This window comes from Pristiophorus japonicus, chromosome 24, assembly GCF_044704955.1.
Source record: "Pristiophorus japonicus isolate sPriJap1 chromosome 24, sPriJap1.hap1, whole genome shotgun sequence".
In the NCBI taxonomy this organism is placed as follows: domain Eukaryota; kingdom Metazoa; phylum Chordata; class Chondrichthyes; family Pristiophoridae; genus Pristiophorus; species Pristiophorus japonicus.
In genome coordinates, this window is record NC_092000.1 from 18,803,736 (window position 1) to 18,825,528 (window position 21,793).

The 21,793-nt window shown below is 50.2% G+C and overlaps 1 protein-coding gene across 1 annotated transcript in view; it reads left to right on the forward strand.

Moving 5' to 3' along the window:
* The window catches only part of LOC139237769 (adhesion G protein-coupled receptor E1-like), a 75,512-nt gene extending 61,413 nt beyond the window's left edge, over positions 1–14,099 (forward strand). Inside the window, exons 12-16 of the mRNA XM_070866953.1 lie at positions 4,203–4,269; positions 5,055–5,146; positions 6,463–6,631; positions 6,765–6,857; positions 13,915–14,099. Coding sequence (XP_070723054.1) covers positions 4,203–4,269; positions 5,055–5,146; positions 6,463–6,631; positions 6,765–6,857; positions 13,915–13,947 — 454 coding nt within the window. The 3' untranslated portion in view covers positions 13,948–14,099. The remainder of the gene's footprint in view (positions 1–4,202; positions 4,270–5,054; positions 5,147–6,462; positions 6,632–6,764; positions 6,858–13,914) is intronic.
* The last annotated feature ends 7,694 nt before the right edge of the window (positions 14,100–21,793 follow it).

The following is a 21,793-nucleotide window of genomic DNA, read 5'->3' on the forward strand; positions in this document are numbered from 1 at the left end:
GAAAATCCAGTGTTAGTAAGGGATCGTGTGAGTGGTGTGCAGTTCTAGTACTGCTACGGCCAGCATCTTGTGGAGCCTCTGAGTACTCCCTCAAGCCCATCTGGAGGAGAGCAACCGGAAGAGCGGTTACGAGGGTTTCCCGACCAGACTTCACCTGCAATTCGAAGCAGATGGAAGGACATGAGGGCTTCACATTGCCGGCGGTTATTGTGGGACGGAATAGGGGCGACGACCAGAAATTCGTCAACCTTCAGCTGCCATGCTGGCTCCTTCCAGGCCAGATTCCGGCCTCCCTCTCCAAGGTTTCAAAACCCTTCTCCCTTCACAGAGGGCGAGAGGGCAGAGGCTCGATGGGACCGCCACCACTCGCCACAGATCGTTGGCTCTGGTGCTCTGGGCTGTCCTCTCATAGAATCACAAAGCACAGAAGGAAGGGCCATTCGGCCCATCATGCCTGTTCCCGCTCTTTGAAAGAGCTCCTCAATTAGTCCCACTTCCCTGCTCTCTTTCCCAAATGTCCTGCAAATTTTACCCTTTCAAAAATGTATCCAATTTCCTTTTGAAAGTTATGAGATCTGCTTCCAGCGCCCTTTCAGGCAGTGTGTTCCAGATCCTAACTCACTGCTGAATTTGCTCTTCTTCTTGTTTCTTCTTCTTTTTCCAAATACCTTTAATCCGTGTCCTCTGGTGAACAAATCTTCGGCCATTGGAAGCAGTTTCTCCTTACTTACGCCATCAAACCCCCTCAAGAATTTAAACCCCCCCCACCCCAATCAAATCTCCTTCACCTTCCCTGCTCAAAGGAGAACAAGTCCAGCTTCTCGAGTCCCTCATGTAACTGAGGTCTTTCACCTCCTTCAAGATGAGGATTAGTCTGGATAACCTCTAGTTGGCCGGCGCAGATATGATGGTAAGTACTGCAGGGAATCGAATACGGCCAGGGTGATCTCCTAGACTGCCTCGATGGGTCGGAGAGGAATTTTCCCAGATTTTTCCCCCCGAATTGGTCTGGGTTTTTATCTGGATTTTTCGCCTCTCCCAGGAGATCACATGGCTCCGGTTGGGGTGGAGTGTAGAATGTTTCAATGTGAGGAGTGTCGCAGGTGTGTGGGGCGGACTGGTTGGGCTGGGTGCTCTTTACCTTTCCGCCATTGTTCATAGGTTTATATGTAACCTTCAGGGCTGCTGACCGAGGGCCGTGCGGCTCTTTGTCGGCCGGCGCGGACACGATGGGCTGAAATGGCCTCCTTCTGCGCGGTAAATTTCTATGTTTCTACATTTCTATAAGCAAATTCAGCAATTGATACAATCGAGTGAGCTCCACACAATTAATGGGGATGGTGGGTGGGCTGTGAGCAGCACTCGTTTATCTCTGGAATGGAAACCCTTGCATGGGGAGCTCTGTATAAAATGTCTGCATTAAACACTGGCACCGTGCATGGCCTTTCCTGTTATTCCTTGGCTCAGGGGTAGTATTCTCGACTTTGAGTCAGAAGGTTCCGAGTTCAAATTTTACTCCAGAGACTTGAACGTGTAAAACAAGGCTGACAGTCCCAGTGCTGCACTGTCGGAGGTGCCGTCTTTCAGATGAGACGTTAAGCCGAAGCCCCCTTCCTGCCCCCTCAGGAGGATGTAAAAGATCCCATGGCACTATTTTCAAAAACAGGGGCGTTCTCCCTGATGTTTGTCTGAGGAAAAGAGTGTTTGAAGACCAGGCCCTCAAATCTACCACCAAGCTCATGGTCTACAGGACTGTAGTAATACCCGCCCTCCTGTATGGCTCAGAGACGTGGACGATTTAAAGAAGGCAACTCAAGTCGCTGGAGATATATCACCAACGATGTCTCCTCAAGATCCTGCAAATCCCCTGGGAGGACAGGCGCACCAACATCAGTGTCCTTGTCCAGGCCAACATCCCCAGTATTGAAGCACTGACCGCACTCGATCAGCTTCGCTGGGCAGGCCACTTAGTTCTCATGCCAGACACGAGACTCCCGAAGCAAATGCTCTATGCGGAGCTCCTTCATGGTAAACGAGCCAAAGGTGGGCAGTGGAAACGTTATAAGGACACCTTCAAAGCCTCCCTGGTAAAGTGCGACATCACCGCTGACAGCTGGGAGACCCTGGCCGAAGACCGCCCGAGGTGGAGAAAGTGCGTCCGGGAAGGCGTTGAGCTCTTCGAGTCTCAACGCCGAGAGCGTGAAGAGGTCAGGCGCAGGCAGCGGAAGGAGCGCACGGCAAACCAGCCCCTCCCACCCCTTCCTTCGACGAATGTCTGTTCCACCTGTAACAGGGTCTGTGGCTCTCGTATTGAACTGTTCAGCCAACAGAGAACTCACTTTGGGAGTGGAAGCAAGTCTTGCTCGATTCCGAGGGACTGCCTATGATGTTCTGGCCAGCATTTATTCTTCAACCAACATCACTAAAATACATCACTAAAAGATTCATCTTTTGTTTCTTAACTTGTCCCATTACCATCCCCTTTTTGTCCTTCGGTTTATATGTAACCTTCAGGGCTGCTGACCGAGGGCCGTGCGGCTCTTTGTCGGCCGGCACGGACACGATGGGCCGAAATGGCCTCCTTCTGCGCGGTAAATTTCTATGTTTCTATGTTTCTATGCCTCCTCCCTTTCAGGGCCCCTTGCACTTCCTTAAGAGTCTGTTCCATTTCGAACTGTTGCCGGATCTGATGAAGGGCCATCGACGTGAAACATTAACTTCTTTGTTTCTCTCTCCACAGAAGCTGCCTGACCCGCTGAGATTTCCAGCGTTTTCTGTTTTTATTTCAGATTCCAGCATCCGCAGTGTTTTGATTTCGACTTACTGAGGAGCTTTGCCCAGTAAGCGGGCTGCATTTTGCTGACAATTTTTGTGTCTCTCGGTCTCTCAGCTCACTGCGTACACAAGCGGGCGGGAAAGTGGACCTGAGTCCATGATTAGATCAGCCATGATCGTATTGAATGGCAGAGCAGGCCCGAGGGGCCGTATGGCCTACTCCTGTTCCTATTTCTTATGTTCTTATGCAAGTGTCAGCCTTCAGTCTGGGGCCGTCGGGTGCGGGCGGCCCTGCGGTTCAGGCAGCTGCGAGACATCGTCCCAGTACATCTTTTGGTCAGACTTATATTTTGCTCGATTTGCATTTGTGTTTGTGCGAAATAGGGAACTGTGTCGGGCAGGCGATGCTGATCAGCAGGGAAACCTGTGCTCTTTCTTCAACTGATTCACCAGTGCACTTTCGGTGAAGTCATTTCCTCGCTCAAGCACGTAGCTCACAGCTATTAAAGTGTGGGCTCACACAGTCCACTATTGAACTCAGTGTCACACGTGGCTCAGTGGGCAGCACACTTGCTTCTGAAGGTTGAAGGTTGTGGGTTCAAGTCCCACGCCAGGGAGCTGAGCACATAAATCTAGGCTGACACTCCTAGTGCAGTGCTGAGGGAGTGCCGCACTGTCGGAGGTGCTGTCCTTTGGCTGAGAAGCTAAACCCGCGGCCCCCTTCTGCCCTTTCAGTTGGACGTAAAAGATCCTATTGTGGTATTTTGAAGACGAGCAGGGGAGTTATTCCTGAGGCCAATATTTATCTCTCATTCAACACAACAAAAACGGATTATCTGGTCATTAACTCAGAGAAACATATAAGATTCTGACGGGACTGGACAGGTTAGATGCCGGAAGAATGTTCCCGATGTTGGGGAAGTCCAGAACCAGGGGTCACAGTCTAAGGATAAGGGGTAAGCCATTTAGGACTGAGATGAGGAGAAACTTCTTCACTCAGAGAGTTGTTAACCTGTTTAATTCCCTACCGCAGAGAGTTGTTGATGCCAGTTCATTGGATATATTCAAGAGGGAGTTAGATATGACCCTTACGGTTAAGGGGATCAAGGGGTATGCAGAGAAAGCAGGAAAGGGGTACTGAGGGAATGATCAGCCATGATCTTATTGAATGGTGGTACAGGCTCGAAGGGCCGAATGGCCTACTCCTGCACCTATTTTCTATGTTTCTATGCTGTTTGTGGGAGCTTGCTGTGCGCAAAATGGCTGCCGCATTTCCCACATTTCAACAGTAACTACACTCCAAAAGTACTGAAATGGCTGTAAAGCATTTTGGGATTTCCGGTGGTTGTGAAAGGTGCCATATAAATGCAAATCTTTCTTATAATGGGATAGACGTGTCTGAGTGTAACTTTTCTCTTTGTTCACAGCTGCTGGCTGCAGTTAGAGAGAGGATTTATCTGGAGTTTCATGGGCCCTGTTTCATTCATCATTCTGGTAGCTATTCTTTCATTGGCTCACTTGTCCCACTTGATAACTCGATGCTCTTGAACTTTTTTGCTGACATTACTCTGAAGCGAGTAGCATTTGTGCAAATGGACCTCCCTCCTTGTGAGGAAAGACTTGCCCACACCAAGTAAATGCTGGAGAGCTTGCAGTGTCGAACGGTAAACTGGGTCCAAATACTTGCGAGTGCCTCCGTTTCAGATCGTGCCCTTGTCAAATACTGTGTCAGCTGTGGCTCAGTGGGCAGCACACTTGCCATCTGGCTCTGAAGGTTGTGGGTTCAAGTCCCACTCCAGGGAGTTGAGCACATAAATCTAGGCTGACACTCCAGTGCAGTGCTGAGAGAGTGCTGCACTGTCGGAGGTGCTGTCTGTCAGATACAACGTTAAAACAAGGCCCCGTCTGCCCCTCTCAGGTGGATGTAAAAGATCCCTTGGCACTATTTTGAAGAAGAGCAGGTGAGTTATCCCTGGTGTCCTGTTTAATATTCATCCCTCAATCAACATAACAAAAACAGGTTACCTGGTCATTATCACATTGCTGTTTGTGGGAGCTTGCTGTGTGCATATTGGCTGCCGTGTTTCCCACATTATATCAGTGACTACACTTCATTGGCTGTAAACGTTTTGAGACATCTGGTCGTGAAAGGCGCTATATAAATGCAAGTCTTTCTTTTTGCCAACGGCAAATCCTAATGTATCACAAAGAATACAATACTGCCGGCTACGGCTAAATACTGTTCTTTGTTCTGATGAAAATTGCTGATAAATTCACAGGTCAACACAGCCCTCCTGACCTCCATACTCTGGATCCTGCGGAAACAGCTCTCCAGCCTGAACTCCAAAGTGTCGAAGATCAAAGACACAAGGTCAATAATGTTTAGTATATCTAAGTTTTTCCTGCACTTTATTTCCTCCACAAACTTCCTCCCCTCCCCGTGGACACTGGAACCTAGCAAGGGCTGGCTCCATTGGTGCCAGTTGCCACATGGTACCTTCCTCTTCATTCGTTCCTGGGCTGTGGGCGTCGCTGGCAAGGCCAGCATTTATTGCCCATCCCTAATTGCCCTTGAGAAGGTGGCGCTGCAGTCCGTGTGGTGAAGGTGCTCCCACAGTGCTGTTAGGGAGGGAGTTCCAGGATTTTGATCCAGCGACGATGAAGGAACGGCCGATATATTTCCAAGTCAGGATGGTGTGTGACTTGGAGGGGAACGTGGAGGTGGTAGTGTTCCCATGCGCCTGCTGCCCTTGTCCTTCTAGGCGGTAGAGGTCGCGGGTTTGGGAGGTGCTGCCGAAGAAGCCTTGGCGAGTTGCTGCAGTGCATCTTGTAGGTGGTACACACTACAGCCACGGTGCGCCGGTGGTGGAGGGAGTGAGTGTTGAAGATGGTGGATGGGGTGTCGATCAAGCGGGCTGCTTTGTCCTGGATGATGTCGAGCTTCTTGAGTGTTGTTGGAGCTGCACTCATCCAGGCAAGTGGAGAGTATTCCATCACACTCCTGACTTGTGCCTTCACCCCAATATAAGCTTGGACAATCACCATCACCATAAGGTTCAATTAATGTCCGGGTCAACTAGCCAGGGTCAAAATCCTGGAACTCCCCACCTCACAGTGCTGTGGGAGCACCTTCACAACACGGACTGCATCGGTTCAAGAAGAAGGCTCACCTTCTCAACTAGGGATGGGCAATAAATGCCGGCCTTGCCAGCGATGTCTACATCCCGAGAACTTTGTTTTTTTCTAAACGGCCAGAGCATTAATTTTGTCCAAATTCTGTTCGGAAGAAATTAAATTTCTCAGGTTGACTCTGTTGGGGAACCATCTAGCTCTCTGAAGGCCAACGTACAGGGCACCACTAGGGTTAGAAAGAGCAGAATAGAACATGTGATTAGGTCTTGTGCACTAAGAGCCTGTGGATTGGAGGAGAGACGTAATTCCATGTTGCTATTATTTTCTCCGATCTACTTTCTTGGTGAGAACTTGGTGAAATAATCTGTACTGCACTACTTTGGGCAAAGTTCAGTAAAAAGGCTGACTCACATGGAACTGTTGCCCTAGCAACTGACTCAATGCCTCCAGGAGAGGAGAGATATGAGAGGAAATGAAGGAGCAGACTAATCTGGGATAAAGAATTGGCAAACTACCGTCTTAAAATCGTAGTTAAACAATGTTTGTCTTGTATAGGATGTTGACGTTTAAAGCCATCGCACAGGTCTTTGTCCTGGGCTGTACCTGGATTCTCGGCTTATTCCACTTTGGGGAAGGAACCATAGTGATGGCCTACTTATTCACCATCGTCAACAGCTTCCAGGGCACCTTCATCTTCATCATCCTCTGTGTTTTGAACGAGCAGGTACTGCACACCATAAAGCCCTCGTAAATCGACACGGTGAGGTGTGGCAATTACTTTTTAGCTTAAATGAGAACAAAGTCACCTTGGATTTTTAATTTTCCCCTTTTTGTTCTACCATTGGTCCTGTGCGAAGGTGAGGAAAGAGTATCGGAGATGCTTTGGCAGAATGACGAAGACAACCTTATCGACCGAATCAACAAGCATGGGCATGCTGCCATCAAGACTGGTGAGTTTAGATTCATTGGAACTGATCCCTGCCCCACCTGAGGAGAATGTGTCTGCCTTAGCTCAGTGGGTAGCACCCACGACCCAGAGATCAGAAGGTTGTGGGTTCAAGTCCCACTCCAGAGACTTGAGCACATAAATCTAGGCTGACACTCCAGTGCAGTACCGAGGGAGTGCCACACCGCCTATGAAATGGGGCATTATGTTTCAGGTGGATGTAGAAGATCCCATGGCATTATTTCGAAGAAGAGCAGGGGAGTTTATCCCCTGGTGTCCTGGCCAATATTTGCAACTCACCCAACGCTACTTAAAAAAAACAAATGATCTGGTCACATTATCTCATTGCTGTCTATGGGAGCTTGCTGTGTGCAAATTGGCTGCTGTGTTTCCCACATTACAACAGTGACGACACTTCAAAAGTACTTCATTGGTTGGAAAGTGCTTTGGGATGTCCTAAGGCCTTTCTCGGAGCTAGAACAGAGTACCTCAGCATGATCTTCGGATCAGTCAGCAATACTCTAGCCTCTGAGTCAGAAAGTTGTGGTTTCATTCCTGACCTCGGACTTGACCACACACTCCATCACTAACGCTCGAGTATAAAGAGATTGAGTAGATTGGGCCGACATTCGCGGGAGTTTAGAAGAATGAGAGGTGATCTTATTGAAACATGCAAGATTCTGAGGGGGATTGACAGGGTAGATGCTGAGAGGTTGTTTCCTTCTGGTTGGAGTGTCTAGAACCAGGGGTCACAGTCTCAGGACAAAGGGGTTGGCCATTTAAGACTGAGATGAGGAGGAATTTCTTCACTCAGAGGGTTGTGAATCTTTGGAATTCTCTGCCCCAGAGGACTGTGGATGCTCAGTCGTTGAGTATATTCAAGGCTGTGATGGGATCTGAGGAAAGGTTTCTTCACCCAGAGGGTGGTGGGGATCTGGAACTCACTTCCTGAAAGGGTAGTAGAGGCAGGAACTGTTACATATGTGGACTTGTATTTACTTTGTACAGCCACCAGAGGGATCATTCCCCAGAGTCCCAAGGGACCCCATAATCCCTTGGGAGCACAGGTATTTAAGAAGGCTTCACAGGTTGGAGAGGCAATAAAAGACTAAGGTCACACTTTACTTTGAGCTCACAGTGTTCAGTCTCACTCTTTCTCCATACACAACAACTGGCGACGAGATACAGATAGCGAACCCAAAGATGCAGAGAACAGTGGGCATCCTGGAGAAATTTTCGGAGGGAGATGATTGGGAAACTTTTGTGGAGCGACTCGACCAATACTTCGTGGCCAATGAGCTAGATGGGGAAGGGCGATGCCAAACGAAGGGCGATCCTCCTCACCGTCTGTGGGGCACCAACGTATGGCCTCACGAAGAATCTGCTCACTCCAGCGAAATCCACAGAGAAATCGTACGACAATTTGTGCACACTGGTCCGAGAGCATTTGAACCCGAAGGAAAGCGTTCTGATGGCAAGGTACCGGTTCTACACCTACAAAAGGTCTGAAGGCCAGGAAGTGGCGAGTTATATCGCCGAGCTGAGACAGCATGCAGGATATTGCGAATTTGAAGGACATTTGGAGCACATGCTCAGTGACGTTTTCGTACTTGGCATTGGCCACGAAACCATACTTCGCAAGCTTTTGACTATGGAGACCCCAACCTTGAGTATGGCCATAGTGATAGCCGAGGCATTCATTGTCACCAGTGACAATACTAAGCAAATCTCTCAGCACACAAGTGCTGCTACAAGTACTGTGAACAAAGTGATGTTGTTTTTGAATCATAATGTACAGGGCAGGTCACACATACCTGCAGCTACACGTCCGCAGATATCTCAGGGCCCACCATCAAGGGGGACGAATGCAAAGCCATTAGCACCTTGTTGGCGCTGTGGGGGTAATCATCGTTTCCATTCATGCCAATTCAAAGGATACATTTGCAAGGGCTGTGGAACAATGAGACACCTTCAACGAGTGTACAGGCGAGCTGCTAAGCCTGTTAAACTTGCAAACCACCAAGTTGCAGAGGAGGACAGATCCACGGAGGATCACTATGAACCAGAGCCTCAGATAGAGGAGGCAGAGGTACATGGGGTGCACACATTCACCACGAATTGTCCCCCAATAATGCTGAATGTTGAACTAAATGGACTCCCAGTGTCAATGGAGCTGGACACAGGCGCAAGCCAGTCCATCATGGGCAAAAAGACTTTCGAAAGGTTGTGGTGCAACAAGGCCTCAAGGCCAATCTTAACTCCAGTTCGCACGAGACTAAGAACTTACACGAAAGAACTGATTCCTGTAATCGGCAGTGCTAGCGTAAAGGTCTCCTACGGTGGAGCGGTGCACAAGCTACCACTCTGGGTGGTACCGGGCGATGGTCCCAAGCTGATCGGCAGGAGCCGGCTGGGAAAGATACGCTGGAACTGGAACGACGTCCGAGCGCTATCGCCCGCTGACGACACTTCGTGTGCCCAGGGCTTAAACAATTTTCCTTCGCTGTTCAAACCAGACATCGGGAAATTCCAAGGAGCAAAAGTGTAGATCCACCTAATTCCGGAGGCGCGACCCATCCATCACAAGGCAAGAGCAGTACCATACATGATGAGAGAAAGGGTAGAGATCGAGCTAGACCGGCTGCAACGAGAGGGCATCATTTTACTGATCGAGTTCAGCGAGTGGGCCAATCCTATTGTCCCAGTCCTCAAGGGAGACGGCACCATCAGATTAAAAAGTAACTATTAATCATTTCTCCCTGCAGGACCAATACCCACTACCAAAAGCCGACGACCTCTTTACAGCGCTGGTGGAAGGAAAGACGTTCACGAAGCTGGATCTGACTTCAGCCTACATGACGCAGGAACTGGAGGAATCATCGAAGGCCCTCACCTGCATCAACACGCACAAAGGTCTTTTTGTTTATAACAGATGCCCGTTTGGAATCTGATCAGCAGCAGCAATATTCCAGAGAAACATGGAGAGTTTACTGAAGTCGGTCCCGCACACCGTGGTCTTCCAGGACGACATCTTGGTCACAGGTCGGAACACAGTCGAGCACCTGCTCGAAGTGCCTGAAGTGGAGTTCCTGGGAAGGAGGATTGCGGCGGATGGCATCAGGCCCACCAACGCGAAGACGGAGGCAATCGAGAATGCACTGAGGCCACAGAATGTGACGGAGCTGCGGTCGTTTCTGGGACTCCTGAACTACTTTGGTAACTTCTTACCAGGTCTCAGCACACTGTTCGAACCACTGCATGTCTTACTACGAAAAGGAGGTGAATGGGTTTGGATGCAAAAGCCAAGAAAATGCCTTTGTAAAAGCGAGAAAATTGTTATGCTCAAACAAATTGCTTATATTAATGATCCATGTAAGCGTTTGGTACTAGCATGTGATGCGTCGTCATATGACGTCGGGTGTGTATTGCAACAAGCTAATGATTTTGGGAAACTGAAACCGGTTGCTTATGCATCCAAGAGTCTGTCTAAGGCCGAGAGAGCCTACAGCATGATTGAAAAAAAGCGTTAGCGTGTGTCTATGGGGTAAAGAAAATGCATCAATACCTGTTTGGGCTAAAATTCGAATTGGAAACTGACCATAAGCCACTTATATCCCTGTTCTCCGAGAGTAAAGGGATAAATACCAATGCATCGGCCCGCATCCAGAGATGGGCACTCACGTTGTCCGCAGACAACTATGCCATCCGCCACAGGCCAAGCACAGAAAACTGCGCCGATGCTCTCAGTAGGCTGCCATTGCCCACCGCGGGTGTGGAAATGGCGCAGCCCGCAGATCTAGCCATGGTTATGGAAGCATTTGAGAGAGAGCAATCACCCGTCACTTCCCGGCAGATTAAAACCTGGACAAGCCAGGACCCCTTATTATCTCTAGTCAAAAGCTATGTGCTTTACGGGAGCTGGTCCAGTGTCCCAGTGGAAATGCAGGAAGAGATAAAGCCGTTCCAGCGACGCAAAGATGAAATGTCTATACAGGCAGACTGCCTTCTGTGGGGCAATCAAGTAGTGGCCCCCAAGAAGGGCAGAGACACCTTCATCAATGATCTCCACAGTACCCACCCAGGCATTGTAATGATGAAAGCGACAGCCAGATCCCACATGTGGTGGCCCGGTATCGATGCGGACTTAGAGTCCTGCGTTCACAGATGTAATACATGCTCGCAGTTAAGCAATGTACCCAGGGAGGCGCCGCTAAGTTTATGGTCTTGGCCCTCCAAACCGTGGTCTAGGGTCGACTATGCAGGCCCGTTCTTGGGTAAAATGTTCCTTGTGGTTGTAGATGCGTACTCGAAGTAGATTGAGTATGAGATAATGTCGGCTAGTACGTCCACTGCCATCACTGAAAGCCTGGGGGCCATGTTTGCCACATACGGCTTACCTGTTGTCCTGGTGAGCGACAACGAGCCATGTTTTACCAGAGCTGAGTTCAAAGAGTTCATGACCTGTAACGGGATCAAACATGTCACATCTGCCCCGTTTAAACCAGCGTCGAATGGTCAGGCAGAGAGAGCAGTGCAAACCATCAAGCAAGGCTTGAAGAGGGTAACTGAAGACTCACTGCAGACTTGCCTATCACGAGTCCTGCTTAGCTACCGCACGAGACCACACTCACTCACTGGGATCCCACCTGCTGAACTGCTCATCAAAAGAGCACTTAAGACAAGGTTCTCGTTAGTTCACCCTGATCTACATGAACAGGTAGAGAGCAGGCGGCTTCAACAAAGTGCATACCATGATAGCGCAAATGTGTCATGCGAGATTGAAATCAATGATCTTGTATTTGTATTAATTATGGACAAGGTCCCAAGTGGCTTACCGGCACTGTCGTGGCCAAAGAGGGGAGCAGGGTGTTTCGGGTCAAACTTTCAAATGGACTCATTCACAGGAAACACTTGGACCAAATCAAACTCAGATTCACGGACTACCCTGAGCACCCCACCTTGGACCCTACCTTTTTTGATCCCCCAACATACACACCAGTGGCAACCGGCACCACGGTTGACCACGAAGCAGAACCCATCATCCACAGCAGGCCTGCAGGGCCCAACCCACCAGGCAGCCCAGCAAGGCTAGCTGCACAGCAGCCCAGCGAGGGCCCAACAAATGATTCAGCAACACCAGCTTTCACACCGAGATGATCAACCAGAGCAAGAAGGGCCCCAACTCACATTGTACATGGTTACACTACTGACTTTGTGGGGGAGTGTTATATATATAAGCTTGTATTTACTCTGTACAGCCACCAGAGGGATCATTCCCCGGAGTCCCAAGGCATCCCTTGGGAGCACAGGTATTTAAGGAGGCTTCACAGGTTGGAGACGCACTCTGGAGACCTGCAATAAAAGACTAAGGTCACACTTTACTTTGAGCTCACAGTGTTCAGTCTGACTCTTTCTCCATCATTGGATACATTCAAGAGGGAGTTAGATATGGCCCTTACGGCTAAAGGGATCAAAGGATATAGCGAGAAAGCAGGAAAGGGGTACTGAGGGAATGATCAGCCATGATCCTATTGAATGGAGGTGCAGGCTTGAAGGGCCGAATGGCCTATTCCTGCACCTATTTTCTATGTTTCTATGTTACACAACAGAAACCCTCACCACATTTAAAAAGTAATTGGATGTGCACTTGAATTGCTGTAACCGACAAGGCTACGGACCAAGAGCTGGAAGTTGGGATTAGGCTGGATAGCTCTTTGTTGGCCGGTGCAGACACGATGGGCCGAAATGGCCTCATTCTGTGCTGTAAATTTCTATGATTCTATGAATCACTTTTTTGGTGGTGTTGGTTGAATGATACATGTTGGCCAGGACACAAAAAGGACTCTGGCCTCTTCGAATAGTGCATCCTGAGAAGGCGGAGAGACCTCGGTTAAGTTACTCAACTGAAATAACTCTGTTCTGCCAGCCCTGAGTCCTTCTGAATAGAGTAGTGGTTTCAAATCAGTAACTGTATCTCAAGGAAACGGGGATTAATAAAATCATATCATCATCATAGGCGCTCCCTCGAACGAGGATGACTTGCTTCCACACGAGTTCACAGATGTTTCAATGAAGGACCCGATGTTCCAGTCCTGAACTCCAGTTGAGGGGGTGGAAGATGCCTGTGCGTGGATTTTTTTAACGTGTGGTGACCGTTGCACACCAGGCACCACACGGGCTCGACAGAGCTAGGCCTTTGTCCAGTGGCAAGGGTTAACCAGGACGACTGGAGACCTGCTCTGCTACACGGACCTAGTGCGCACACATATCGCAGTGTGGGCTGGGCCCGTGCTGCCCCTGGGCCCTCGGCTCTTCTGGGCCCCGTACCCTCATTCGCCGCACCTTCACCCACGGTGTTCCAGGGCCCGGCGCTCCAGCTCTATTTATAGCCCCGACCTGCGGTGGTGTTCACACACAGGTCGGGGCGGCCCAGGCTGAATAAGATAGAACTACCACGGCTAGCTAAAGTGCTGGGGCAAACTCAGTGGGTCAAGTGGCTACATCTGTTGCCATGTAAAGAAAGTTGTAATCCACGTGGATCCTAATTTAAAGTTTATTTTCCGCTTAACAGCTTTATCACACTTCCCTGCTCCAGGTAAGTAAGAGTTGCCATAATGATCGAGTTGTGTATCAAGGGATAAGGAGATCGGACGGAGAAGTGGATCGAGGTCGATGATCAGCCATGATCTAATGGAATGGCGGAGCAGGCTCGAGGGGCTGTAGGGCCTACTCCTGCTCATATTTCTTACGTTCTTAAGTACAATCTTAAAGCACAGAAGGAGGCCATTCGGCCCATCGTGCCTGTGCCCTGCTCTTTCCCCACAGCCCTGCAAATTTTTCACCTTCAAGAATTCCCTTTTGAAAGTTACTATTGAATCTGCTCCCACCGCCCTTTCAGGCAGCTGCTTTCCAGATCACAACAACGCGCTGCATTAAAAAAACGTTCCTCCTTATCTCTCCATGCCTCCCACGATTCTTTTAATTATCTTAAAACTGTGTTTCATGAATTAACTCAAAGAGAATCGTTAATGAATAAAACTGTTTGCTCTTTTGTCTCCAAGGGAGAGTCGAGCGTGATGGAACTCAAGACCTAGGGGGCTGTGTCAGCGCGAGTGTCACTGTGCAGGAACCCACAGATAACCACACGTTGCCGAGAAGGAGGAAGTCGCAAATTGTCGAGATATTTCTGTGCAAATCTAAATTAACAGATGTGACTTTTAACAATGATGCTGCAAGATCTGCTTCAAACCCCCACGACAATGTGGGTTGTGAATGGTGGGGGGGTAGGGAGGGGGTGGGGGGTTTGTGGATGACAGAAATGTTAACTGTTTTGCTCGTCTGCACAGCAAGATAGGGAATATTGGAACAGGAGAGGGCCATTCAGCCCCACTCGAGCCTGTTCCGCTTTTCAATAACTGACCTGCATCTTAACTCCATCCTTGGCTCAATATCCTTATATACCCTTGGCTCGCAAAGATCTGTCGACCTCAGATTGAACATTACTACTTGAGCTTGCATCCATATGCTTTTTGCAGGAGGGAGTTCCACGCTCCGACCACCCTTTGCGTGAAGAAGTGCTTCCTAACTCCTCTCAACGGCCTGGCTCTGATTTTAAGGTTATGTCCCCCTTGTCCTAGACGCCTCCACCAGCCGCAGAAGTCTCTCCTGTCTACCCTGTCAATTCCTTTCAAAATCCGAAAAACCTCAATCAAGTCACCCCTTAACCTTCTATATTCTGGGGAATGAAAGCCTACTTTATGTAATCTCTCCTCATAATCTCACCCTTGGAGCCGTGGTAACATTCCGGTGAATCTGTGCTGCATTCATTCCAAGGCCAATGTGTCCTTTCTATCATGTGGTGCCCAGAACTGTGCACAGTGCTCCAGGTGTGGTCTGACCAGGGCTTTTTCGAGCTGCAGCAACACTTCCTCCCCTTTATATTCCAGCCCGCTACTTGCAAAAGCTAACATTCCATTCGCCTTTTTAATTAACTTTGTGCCTGACCGCTACATTTTACTGATGTGTGTACATGGACGGGAGCAGAAGGTCACTGACCAATAAATTGCATCACGCTCGTCGGGCACTGCCGGGGACACCTAAAGCCCCAAAATGGTGGATAGGAAGCATGCACGATCACACGTGCGATCTCCCTTCCTCCCGCCAACACCACCCCCTGCCCCCATCAGCCCCCACTCACCCCCCACCATCCCCTCCACCCACAATCCCTCCACCCCCAATCCCTCCATCCCAACCCTCCACCCACAATCCCTCCACCCCCAATCCCTCCATCCCAACCCTCCACCCCATCCCCTCCACACCATCCCCTCCACACCATCCCCTCCACCCCCAATCCCTCCACCCCCAATCCCTCCATCCCAACCCTCCACCCACAATCCCTCCACCCCCAATCCCTCCATCCCGACCCTCCACCCCATCCCCTCCACCCTAACCCTCCACCCACAATCCCTCCAGCCCCAATCCCTCCATCCAACCCTCCACCCTAACCCTCCACCCCCAATCCCTCCTACCCATCCCCTCCAACCCCATCACCTGCAGCCCCATCCCCTCCACTCCATCCCCTCCACACCATCCCCTCCACCCCCAATCCCTCCATCCCCAATCCCTCCCCCCCATCCCCTCCACCCTAACCCTCCACCCACAGTCCCTCCACCCCATCCCCTCCACCCACAATCGCTCCACCCCTAATCCCTCCATCCCAACCCTCCACCCCATCCCCTCCACACCATCCACTCCACTCCCATCCCTCCACCTCCATCCCCTCCACCCACAATCCCTCCACCCCAATCCCTCCACCCCCATCCCCTCCACCCACAATCCCTCCACCCCAATCCCTCCATCCCAACCCTCCACCCCATCCCCTCCAGCCACATCCCCTCCACTCCCATCCCTCCACCCTCATTCCCTCCACTCCATCCCCTCCACTCCCATCCCTCCACCCTCATTCCCTCCACCCCCAATCCCTCCATCCCAACCCTCCACCCCATCCACTCCACCCCCAATCCCTCCACCCCATTTCTCCACCTCCATTCCCTCCACCCCATCCCCTCCACCCCCATCCCTTCCACTCTCATCCCTCCACCTCCATCCCCTCCACCCCAATCCCTCCTACCCATCCCCTCCACCCCATCCCCTTCACATCATCCCCTCCACTCCCATCCCTCCACCTCCATCCCCTCCACCCCCAATCCCTCCTACCTATCCTCTCCAACCCCATCCCCTCCAGCCCCATCCCCTCCACTCCATCCCCTCCATCCCCAATCCCTCCTCCCCATCCCCTCCACCCTAACCCTCCAGCCCCATCCCCTCCACTCCCATCCCCTCCACCCTCATTCCCTCCACCCCATCCCCTCCACCCCATCCCCTCCACCCCCAAACCCGACCCAATCCAGAACACCCGGGTCTATTGCTTTGAGAGCTGAGGCCCAATGTCAAGAGCGCCTCAGACCTCCCCATTCTGCCGCAAGATATTTGCAATGTGCCCCCGCCCCCTCCCCCTGACCCCACCCCCAGCTCCCCCCGCGCCACCTCCACCCCCCCCCCCCCCCCCACCTCCTGCACGCCCGAATTTCTGGCCCGGTGTCCCTTGCATTAAGGGATCTACACCCTCCTTTAATGCACTTGTTTGCAGCAGCACCTCCAGCTCCTAAGCATCACAATGAGCCGGGTTGGTCCGCTGTATCACAATGAGCCGAGTCGGTCACCTGCATCACAATGAACAATTAGCTATTCTTACTGTCAACCACCACAACTTCCTCTTGTGTGGTGAGCGACAGCTGGGTGACAGCATTTCCTTCCCTGGATTTTGCTCCCTTGCCAAGTGTGCTGCATCCAAAACTCTTCGAGTCGTAGAACACTCACAGCACGGGAGGCCATTGGGCCCGGCAAACCCGTGCCGACTCTCAGCTAGTCCCGGTCCCCTTACATTTCCCCGGAGCCCTGCAAAAAACATTTCCTTCAGGTACTTATCCAACTCCCTTCTGCCTCCCCCAGCCCCTCAGGCCGTGCATTCCAGAACCCAACCACTCGCTGCGTAAAAAAGTTTTCCTCATGTCGCCTTTGGTTCTTTTGCCAATCACCTTAAATCTGTGTCCTCTGGTTCTCGACCAATGGGAACAGTTTCTCTCTATCTACCCTGTCCAGATCCCTCATTGATTTTGAACACCTCGATCAAATCTCCTCTCAACCTTCTCTGCTCTAAGGAGAGCAACATTTTCTTTTGTATACCTCAACAAATGATGCAAGAAGGAACTTGCATTTATATAGCACCTTTCCTGACCTCAGCATGCCGCAATGCACTTTACAGCCAATGAAGTACTTTTTGAAGTGTCCTCACCGTTGTAATGTAGGAAACACGGCAGAAAATGTGCGCACAGCAAGCTCCCACAAACATGATGGTCTGCATAAGTGTCAGCTGTGGCTCAGTGGGTAGCATTCCTGCCTCTGAGTCAGAAGGTTGCAGGTTCAAGTCCCACTCCAGAGACTTGACCACACAAATCTAGGCTGACACTCCCAATGGAGTGCTGCACTGTTGGAGGTGCTGTCTTTTGGATGAGATGTTAAACTGAGGCCTTGTCTGTCCTCTCAGGTGGCCTGGCCAATATTAATCCCTCAATCAACATCACTAAAACAGATTATCTGGTGATTATCACATTGCTGTTTGTGGGAGCTTGCTGTGCACAAATTGGCTGCTGCTTTTCCCACATGACAACACTCCAAAAGTAAAGTGCTTTGGGATGTTTGGTGGGTTGTGAAAGGTGCTATATAAATGCAAGTCTTTCTTTATCTGATTCTGGCTGATGGCTAAATATTGGGTGAGAACTCCACTGCTCTTCTTCAAATTGTGGCAATAGATCTTTTACAGCCAACTGAGAGGGCAGACAGGGACCTGGTTTAAAATCCCATTTGAAAGACAGCACCTCTGACAGTGCAGCACTCCCTCAGTACTGCACCAGAGTGTCAACCTGGATTATGTGCTTAAATCTCTGGAGTGGTATTTGAACCCACAACCTTCTGACTCAAGAGGTGAGTGTGCGACCCACTGAGCTCAATGAGGACCTGGCCCATCACCTGAGTTCATTGTGCAGCTATGAATTGGAAGCAGAGTAACCTCATTTTTACCAGAATCCGAAAAGCAAGACTAAATTCGCCTTCATCCAAAACTCGGCAGCCTGTGTCCTAACTCGCACCAAGTCCCATTCACCCATCACCCCCTGTGCTCACTGAACTACATTGGCTCCCGGTTAAGCAACGCCGGGATTTCAAATTCTCATCGTTGTTTACAAATCCCTCCATGGCCTCGCCCCTCCCTAACTCTGTAATCTCTTTCAGCCTCTCAACCTCACGAGATGTCTGCGCTCCTCTAATTCTGCCCTCTTGAGCATCCCTGATTATAATCGCTCAACCATTGGTGGCCGTGCCTTCAGCTGCCTAGGCCCCAAGCTCTAGAACTCCCTCCCTAAACCTCTCCGCTTCTCTACCTCTCTCACCTCCTTTAAGACGCTCCTTAAAACCTACCTCTGTGACCAAGCTAATTTCTTCTTATGTGGATCCGTGTCAAATTTATTTGTTTTGTCTTAAAACACTGCTGTGAAGCGCCTTGGGACGTTTTACTACGTTAAAGGCGCTATATAAATACAAGTTGTTGTTCTTCTTCTTATCACAACAGCATTTATATAGCGCCTTTTATGTAGTAAAATGACCCATAGAGGCTTAACAGGAGCGTTGTCAAATAAAATTTGGCACCGAATCACATAAGGAGATTTTGGGGCAGGTGACCCAAAGCTTCATCAAAGAGGTCGATTTTAAGGAGTGTCTTAAAGAAGGAGAGCAAGGTGTGGAGGTTTAAGAGGGAATTCCAGGGCTTGGGGCCCAGACAGCTGAAGGCTCAGCCGCCAATGATGGGGCAAAGGAAATTGTGGATGCTCAAGAGGCCAGAATTGGAGGAGCGCAGGGATTTGGGAGGGTTGTAGGAATGGAGGAGGTTACAGAGACAGGGAGGGGTTTGGGAGCTGGAGGAGGTTACAGAGATCGGGAGGGGTGTAGGAATGGAGGAGGTTACAAAGATAGGGAGGGGCGAGGCTATTAGGACACTAACATATTCCATGCCCCATACATACACACTATTACCATCTCCTTTTGCCTCACACCCTCATCCCTTTTGTCTCTCATCTCTCCTTCCTTCCAACCTATCACAGACCTTTCCTTTTGTTCTTTCCTCTCTCCCCTTTCACTGCCCCGACACTTGCTTAAAAACCTGTTACATCTCTAACTTTTTCCAGTTCTGACAAAGGGTCATCGACCTGAAACGTTAACTCTGTTTCTCTCTCCACAGATGCTGAGATTTCCAACATTTTCTGTTTTTATCCCATACTTTTCACACTCATCTTTGCTGGTGGCCCTCTAGCTCAGGGATCAGAAATCTAACAGAGCTTTGTTGTTTATGGCAAACGTAGAGATTTAATGCGTGAATAATATCTCCTGAACTCCTGCATTCATTTATTATTTTTTAATTCATGCTCGAGATATGAGCATCGCTGGCAATTCCAGCATTTATTGCCTGTCCCTAACTGCCGCCTTCTTGAACCGCTGCAGTCCGTGTGGTGAAGGTGCTCCCACAGTGCTGTTAGTGAGGGAGTTCCAGGATTTTGACCCAGCGACGATGAAGAAACGGCTGATATATTTCCAAGTCAGGATGGTGTGTGACTTGGAGGGGAATGTGGAGGTGGTGGTGTTCCCATGCGCCTGCTGCCCTTGTCCTTCTAGGTGGTAGAGGTTATGGGTTTGGGAGGTGCTGCCGAAGAAGCCTTGGCGAGTTGCTGCAGTGCATAGAAGAAGAAATTACGGCAGGTGATCAAAGCTTGGTCAAAAAGGTACCTTTTAAGGAGCGTCTTAAAGGAGGGTGGAGAGGTTTAGGGAGTTCCAGGGCTTGGGGCCCAGGCAACAGAAGGCACGGCCACCAGTGGTTGAGCGATTATAATCAGGGATGCTCAAGAGGGCAGAATTTGAGGAGCGCAGACATCTCAGGGAGTTGTGGGTCTGGAGGAGATTACAGAGATAGGGAGGGGCGAGGCCATGGAGGGATTTGGAAACAAGGATGATAATTTTGAAATCGAGGCATTGCTAAACCAATGTAGGTCAGCGAGCACAGGGGGTGATGGGTGAGTGGGACTTGGTGCGAGTTAGGACACGGGCAGCCGAGTTTTGGATCACCTCTAGTTTACGTAGGGTAGAACGTGGGAGACCAGCCAGGAGTGCGTTGGGATAGTCAAGTCTAGAGGTAACAAAGGCAGGGATGAGGGCTTCAGCAGCTGATGAGCTGAGGCAGGGGCGGAGACAAGTAATGTTACGGAGGTGGAAATAGGTGGCCTTGTTAATGCCGTGGATATGTGGCCGGAAGCTCATTTCAGGGTCACACATGACACCAAGGTTGAGAACAATCTAGTTCAGCCTCAGACAGATGTTGAGGAGAGGGATGGAGTCAGTGGTTAAGGTGTGGTGGGGTCCGAAACCAATATCTTCGGTCTTCCCAATGTTCAATTGGAGAAAATTTTTGCTCATCCAGTCGGACAAGCAATCTGACAATTAGGGGTCGAGAGAAGTGATGGTGAGGTAAGGCTGGGTGTCATCAGCGTACATGTGGAAACTGACGTTTGTGGATGATGTCGCTAACGGGCAACACGTAGATGAGAAATAGGAAGGGGTCAAGTATAGATCCTTGGGGGAGACCAGAGATAACGATGCGGGAGTGGGAAAATAAGTCGTTGCAGGAGATTCTCTGGCTACGATTAAATAGATAAGAAAGGAACCACCCAGTCCCACCCAGCTGGTCGACGGTGGAGAGGTGTTGGAGGAGGATGGAATGGTAAACCATGTGAAAGGCTGCAGACAGGTCGCGAAGGATGAGGAGGGACAGTTTACCTCTGTCACAGTCACAAAGGATGTCAGTTGTGACTTTGATGAGAGCCGTTTCGGTACTGTGGCAGGAGCAGAAACCGGATTGGAGGGATTCAAACATGGGAAAGATGGGCGTGGATTTGGGGGGGAACAACACGTTCAAGGACTTTGGAGAGGAAAGGGAGGTTGGAGATGGGGCGGTAGTTTGCAAGGACGGAGGGGTCGAGGGTTTTTTTTTGGAGGAGAGGGGTGATGACGGCAGATTTGAGGGAGAGGGGGACAGTACCTGAGGGGAGAGAACCGGTAACAATGTCGGCTAACATGGGAGCCAGAAAAGGAAGTTGGGTGGTCAGCAGTTTGGTGCGAATAGGGTCGAGGGAGCAGGAAATGGGTCTCATGGACAGGATGAACGCTGAGAGGTCATGAGGTGAGATTGGAGAGAAACTGGAGAAAGATGCGAGTTCAGGGCTGGGGCAGGGTGCGCTGGACGTGGAGGGAGTGAATCTTTAAGGTGGTTGATGGGCACCTAATAGCTGCTTCCATTTTGCAGAGTTTTTCCCACAATAAGACTCCAATCATCACACCCAGGTTAAACTGGGAGTATAGGAGCAGGGTGGTCTTACTGCAGTTGTGCAGGGCCTTGGTGAGGCCACACCTGGAATATTGTGTTCAGTTTTGGTCTCCTAATCTGAGGAAGGACGTTCTTGCTATTGAGGGAATGCAGCGAAGGTTCACCAGACTGATTCCAGGGATGGCTGGACTGATATATGAGGAGAGACTGGATCAACTGGGCCTTTATACACTGGAGTTTAGAAGGATGAGAGGGGATCTCATAGAAATATATAAGATTCTGACTGGACTGGACAGGCTAGATGCGGGAAGAATGTTCCCGATGTTGGGGAAGTCCAGAACCAGGGAACACAGTCTTCGGATAAGGGGTAGGCCGTTTAGGATTGAGATGAGGAGAAACTTCTTCACTAAGAGAGTTGTTAACCTGTGGAATTATCTACCGCAGAGAGTCATTGA